The sequence below is a fragment of the Phycodurus eques genome, chromosome 5 (assembly GCF_024500275.1).
Source record: "Phycodurus eques isolate BA_2022a chromosome 5, UOR_Pequ_1.1, whole genome shotgun sequence".
Lineage (NCBI taxonomy): Eukaryota > Metazoa > Chordata > Actinopteri > Syngnathiformes > Syngnathidae > Phycodurus > Phycodurus eques.
The window spans coordinates 17,184,785-17,191,292 of record NC_084529.1 but is presented as its reverse complement, the minus strand read 5'-3'; the positions used below and the strand labels follow the sequence as shown (position 1 = coordinate 17,191,292).

General features: G+C 40.6%; 1 protein-coding gene across 1 annotated transcript; it reads left to right on the top strand.

Annotated features, from left to right (window-relative positions):
• The first annotated feature begins 561 nt into the window (after window positions 1-561).
• si:dkeyp-59c12.1 (Ras-related and estrogen-regulated growth inhibitor-like protein) lies at window positions 562-5,277 on the top strand. Its single transcript, XM_061676770.1, has 4 exons — window positions 562-624; window positions 713-766; window positions 1,022-1,098; window positions 2,513-5,277. Exons 1-4 carry the CDS (start codon window positions 576-578, stop codon window positions 2,936-2,938), a joined length of 606 nt encoding a protein of 201 aa, XP_061532754.1. The 5' UTR covers window positions 562-575; the 3' UTR covers window positions 2,939-5,277.
• Window positions 5,278-6,508: the final 1,231 nt, after the last annotated feature.

Sequence of the window (6,508 nt, the reverse complement as noted above, 5' to 3'; positions counted from 1 at the left end):
ATAATTTCCCATGTTCACATAAATGAATAAATAAATAAACAAACTTAAATACATAACCCAAAATATTTTTCTTAATAACCATTAACATTAAAAAAAAAAACAGGAAACCCATACTACAACAAACAAACCAACAAATATAATAGATTTTTTTTTTTTTTTACCTGACAACCTGCTTCAGCTTTGCACCCCACAGCTTTATATATTATATAGGCCGGGAATTGAACCCCTGTGCTCAGAACTGTGAGCCAGACGCTCTAAACAGTCGGCCCCAAATAATATGAATAATTTCATTATTCTTATCATTATATATAATCCAATCAAGCCTAATAATAGAATTTATTGAGGTTTAATAATGACACAATAAGTGCTACAGCAAAAAGACAAAAGTTCAGACAGTCCAAGCTTTACATACAGCAGCAGGCAGCGTAATGAGGCGCGACGTTGTTGTTGTGCCTGTACGTGACGTGACAAGCCCCGCCCCCTCGCGCGCAGGCCCGCCTCCAAAAGGCTCGCGCACGCGTCCAACACTTCACACCGGGCGCAGCAGCTCAGTGGCTTCATGGACGCGCAACAACATGGAAGCTAACGTGGTCGTGATGGGCACGGAGAGCGTGGGCAAATCAGGTAACAGCAACGTTATAATTATGATGATGATGATGATGATGATGATCATGCTATTATATGAGTTGAAATCGTGTGTTATGTTTCGCAGCACTCACAGTGCGCCTGTTGACGCGGAGATTCATAGGAGAGTATGGAGATATTGGTGAGGGCTTTTGCTCCACTCTACTAACTTAAACATACAGTCCTGGAAAACATTAAGAGATCATACAAACAAAAACAAACAAAATTGTACTTTGAACATTTTGAATTTTCTTCAAATAAATGCTCTAGTGACAATATTTGTATTTGGAATAATATCATTTTGCAGTGGTCTCTTCGTTTCTCCCAGTTGTATACTCGGTATACACTATATAAAGGTCATGCGGTCATGTCAACGTAACTTGTGTTTGTGTCTCAGAGTCCATCTACAGTCACAGATTCATGGTGGATGGCAGGGAAATTGCTGTTAATATTTGGGATTCGCCATATTCTCAGGTAAGCACTTATCACAGGTGGCAAAAGCACTCACACTCTATACTTAAGTAGAAGTATAGCTACTTAAAAATACAGCTTCAACTACTTAAGCAACACTCTGAAACAAAAATAAATTTTTACTGCCAATTATATACAATGCCCATTTTGATAAGTTGGCACCACAAAATTTAATTTAATTTTTTTAAATCAAGAGCTATCTAGTATTCCGCCCAATATGTCAATCCATCAAGATGTCGACTGTGGTTGACTTTACCTCTCTCTATTTACATCTTTTTTTATGTTGTGTCGTCATCCGCAGAGGTTGAAATAAGTAACAGGCCTATTTTGACAAAATAAGGACAACAGATGTCTGTTTTCAAATGTAGGAAGTACAAGTAAAAAGTCATCAACGTAAATCGATTGAGTGGGGTCCTCAGCCTCCGCGGTGCGGGCACAGCAATTACAGGACACTTCTGTCAGTCTATGTGCATGCAAAACGGTATCAATTCACTTGCATGTGTCCGCAGGCACACCCCTGGGACTCTTTCGCTGGGTGTGGGGCCACTCACTTATTGCGACAAATAACTCATGAATATGCAAATTGTTTGTGTGTCCCCTCACTCACACTCTCGTTCGATAGACTGTTATAATTTACATAGTCAATCCCACCACACTTCAGTTGTACAGCCCCATGCGACACTCATATCTAATATTTCATTGTTGTAGCTATGTAATGATTTACTTCTCTCATCCTGTTTACAATTAGTGCTTTGTCTTTTGTCTTCGTTTCTCTCTCCCCTCTATAAACTTTGTTCTGTTCGACTGATAGATTCTGACTCTCAATAAACATAAATGATAATACCAAGAAACCACAGCGGAAGCCTAAAAACTCCACTGCGACACAGTAAAACTGTTCCGGCATAAAAGGGATACAGATCCTCCATTCTGCTTGACCTAACAGCCGACCAGGACAAAAAAAAAGAAGAAAAAAAAAGGTTAATTGAAGACTAAATTGTCAACAAGTGTGAGTGTGTATGGTAGCTAATGCAATCTAACTGTAATAACAGTGAATGAGCCTCATGTGAAGGTGGTTTGTTTGTGTTGAATAATTTCACTACTTGAATACAGTTGTTGATGTGACATGGTTTTATAATTGTGTACATGCTAGATGGATGGTGTTGATGCTACGCCTTTTATTCTTTGTCTTCTGTATATTATTACAGACCCCAGTAAATAAATTAATCCAAACAAAATAGTAATTTGTGTTCTTCTCTTATGATGGTCCCTTTCTCCTGCAAATAGTGGGCGTACTGTACTTGGAAAGTATTTTCTTTTAGCTGTTACTTGATGTAAAAAGTTTGAGAACCACTGCAGCTAGCATGAAAAAAGTTTGATGTGGAGATGAGTGCTTACCACGATGTTTCCTTTTGATCAGGACGTCTCGGTGAAGACATCCCTCCTGGAGAGGAAGCTCCAATGGGCCGACGGCTTCGTCCTGGCCTACAGCATCTGCGACCGCGCCAGCTTCAACGCCGTCGTCCGCCTGGTGCACACCATCAAGTCCGCTCGAGGCCACCCCGACACGGACAAGACGCCCGTGGCCATCGTGGGCAACAAGCGCGACCTCCACCACCGGCGGACGGTGGCCAGCGAGGAGGGCCGCCTGCTGGCCCTCGACGCCGGCTGCCTCTTCTACGAAGTGTCGGCGGCCGAGAACTACCACGGCGTGCTGGCCGCGTTCCACGGGCTGACGGGCAGAATGAGGGACGCCAAGCCGTGTGCCAAGAGGCCGCTGGGCCTCAAGGGCATCGTCAAGAGCGTGTCCGCCGTGTTCGCCAGACGACGGACAGACTCCATTTAGGAGAATCGTGGGGGTGTTGAGGGGCATTATGGGCATCCACTGTAGTGTGCCAAAGACATTCATGACGGTCGAAGCGTGAAGACATGAACGTAAACAACACCACGGAGGTTGATTTGGTTGAACTTAAAGCCAACTACTTGAGATACTGATGAATAGACCACATAGTACCTTGACATGTATGAAGGCTACAGTGGGGCCTTGAGATAGGAGTGACTCCACTTACAAGTTTTTCGAGATACGAGCTGTTGTTTGTTCAGCAGACTGGACATACAATTCCTGTATGGTGGCAGTGAACTCAGCTCGCTTCACCGTAAGCAGAACTTGGTGAACAAATCTACAAAAAAAAGAGGCTTCAATCTGTTTATTGCCACGGCCTGTTGAAGTTTACTGTCAAACTAAACATAAAACAGACTGTAATTCACAGATTGTCCATTTAAAACAACCGCATAACTTCCTTTCCGTCCACTAGCTAAGACTAAATAGCATCTATGTTGCAGTGCTATAACTAAGCAATGGATTGAACACAAACGGTGCCACAACTCAAGAGACTGACAATATAACAGGACTCATCAGTATATATTCTTTATCATCTACAAGGACCGACTAATATTAGTGCCGTACTGATAAGCTGCAGGAGTTCGTACGGCTCAATGAACGGTGTAGCCGTCTGTCTGTATTATACTGCCCCCAGGTGGCCAAGGCGAGCACACAGAAAGCGCTGCACAACAGCCATTCAATTGATGATGCTGAATGCAGAGATGCTGAATATTGAATACTGTTTTAATGTATGCAGATCTCTACAGATGTTTTTTGCTAGTCGAACTTGCTTGTAATAAATTTTGCTTGGACCAACCCAATCAGACGACAGAAAAATGCTGATGTCATCGATGGCCAGCGCTCTTTGATTTTATGGCAGTAGTCTGACACCAAACTTGTCTTGCAGTCTGTCCAGGCATTAGTGGAACCTCAGTTTACGAACAAATCGGTTTACAAATAAAAGTTTTTTGACAAATATTGTTTGGGTTAACACTTCAGCTATTGTGGATTTCATATCGCTATTAAGAAGGTGAAAGTTTTGGGAACGTAACCTCCGCCAAAGTCAGACAGACAGCAGCAGCTGGACTGCACGGCAGCTGGAGAGAGTGTCGTGCGAGCTCCAAGGAGAGATGCACGGCACTCACTCGGCCACGCCGTTTCAAAAATGCACAATACAAGAATGTACTGTATTGCAGTGTGTGTGAGACTTTTGGCTTCATCACACTTCCTAAAACCAGTTTGGCACCAAGACACCCCTGCGCTAGTGGGTCATCAGTGAGCTCCAGTGAACTTGCCGTGACCCTCTCTCACATTAAGAGGCGAAAATCCTTTTTGCTCTTTTTCGTTTCACCCAAAACAAAAACAAAAAAGCCAAACAAGGAATGTGGTAAACTCTCCATAACTAAATTTACAAAGTTCCCCCCCAAAAAATCCAGATTCAAAGTAACAAAACACAACAAGAAACATGACAAAAGGAGAAACGTGCAACAACAATGATCCGAAACAGACAGAACAAACCCAGGGAATTAAATACAAACAAATTGACAACAGTGACTGGAGGGAGCTGATTGGTTAACACAAAGTAGCGGGGTTGACGAGAACAGCTGGAGATGAAAACCAAACGAGCAAACAAGACATAAACGGTGGAGCTTCATGAGTCCTGAATGTTTGTGCTCTTCCTCACAACTTCAGGCAAATCATTCACTCGCCAACTGAAACCATGACATGATCCCCTGAAGTTCGGAATTTTCACACTCTGTCTAATGAGAAGCGAAGGACTCAACGTTATCTTGGTGTTCGCAGCCAAAATAGGGAAAGTCCAAAAAACAAAGAGTTCACCAAAACTGTGTGGGAATTGCAATGACTTCTGACTACATTAAATATTGCCTGGTGACTTAACATAATTACAACAACTATACTTAGTGTTATGGTGAGTTGTAGTTTTAATCCTTTCATTTTATTTGTCTCTATGCTGGTTTGTCCAAAAATATCTTCACGTGAAATCGGTTTTGGGCACAAAAAAAGTTGAATCAAAGGTAATAGGTTGTTCAATTCATGTACAAAAAGGGGGGGTTGGTCACAAAAAGGCTTGCAATATTATAAGATTATTTATTAAATGTGACAATTAAACATTTTGCTACAGATTTTAGCAAGAATCATGGAAGTTGATGCACATGATTTGCTTTCACGGGCCACATAAATTGATGTGGCAGGCCAGATCTGGCCCCCAAACCCGGAGTTTGATGCCAGTGGTCTTCAAGCTCTGATCACCACCACATTTTGTATTGTGGATTAGGACACTAGGCTGCACCTGTTAACATGTCAACATGGAGTGCAGTGGCTCCTGTCATTGTAAAAATGTATAACTACTGTCCTTAAATAAAAAAATCCAGGCGAGAGTTTTCCAATTGAAGCAAGCTTGTGTGAAGACATCTCAAAGAAACAAATAAAAACACAATTGATGTGTTTCATTTATGCTGCCAACATGGGAGAAATATGACACAAATGAAGAGGCGCCAAAAAAGTGACTGGAGAAAACGAGCTTTTGGTCACATGTTCAACTCCATCTAAACGGCTTCCCAGCAGCACATGTTCAAAAGACACGCGACTGCCCAGCGTCACAACAAAATGCAATTTTCTTTCACCTCATCTAATTCTACTCCTCTTTATTTCATTACAGTGGAAGCAAGTTAACTAAGACATATACGACGCGGGTCGGAAAAACAGGGTAAAAGAAGGAATGGAGCAAACAAAGGAAATCTCAAACTCACTTGGCTGGAAACAGACCTAGCACACGTATAGGCAATTGTCGTGATATTACAAGACAAAAAAGTGTACATGAATGTCATAAGAGAAATAAGCAACAGTAGTTTTAGCATAATTAGAAAAAAGTCATAAATTCATAATTTTAAGAGAATAAAGTCATACAATCAGGCCGTAATTACAAGATTACGTCATTATATTACAGTTAAAAAAACCTCATAATTATACAACAATGTCATGATGAAAGAGAGAACAATGAAGTTGGAATATATAAAGTTTTGCCTTGACAAAATACCAATTTATTCTTGTAATAATACTCATACTCGTAAGACTTTTTTCTCATACTAGAACTTTATTCTCAGAATATAACGATAAAGAATGTATATATTTTAAAAAGTTGTAACATTGTAAGTCTCGCAGCATAATTGCCCAAGTCTTTTTTCTTACATCAATATCAATAGCAATAACAAAAAGCAATGTGCTTGATAAAAATTGAATTTTATTTTGTGTTTTTCTTTACGTCTGTGTAGATTTTCATTCATTCAGGTCATGATAATCTGCAAAAGTTGAATCGAGGCAACTGGACTCTTCTTTGTTGAAGTTGTTTTTTCTTGTTTTCCGCATACGTTCTAAAACGACTTAGGCAACTATACAATTAAGCTAATGATATGAGAAAAAAAAAGGTTTTTACCCAAAGAAGTCGTAAATTTACGTGAATACATTATGAGGCTAAAAAAACGTTTGATGATGAAAATGATCTTTATTTTCCCC

What these genes read in the sequence shown, in the direction of transcription:
- si:dkeyp-59c12.1 (XM_061676770.1), top strand. Translation starts at nt 576, where the DNA reads ATGGAAGCTAACGTGGTCGTGATGGGCACGGAGAGCGTGGGCAAATCA. An exon ending in AGGAGAGTATGGAGATATTG is followed by an intron (nt 767 to 1,021) that starts GTGAGGGCTTTT and finishes TTTGTGTCTCAG; the next exon opens with AGTCCATCTACAGTCACAGA. An exon ending in GGGATTCGCCATATTCTCAG is followed by an intron (nt 1,099 to 2,512) that starts GTAAGCACTTAT and finishes CCTTTTGATCAG; the next exon opens with GACGTCTCGGTGAAGACATC.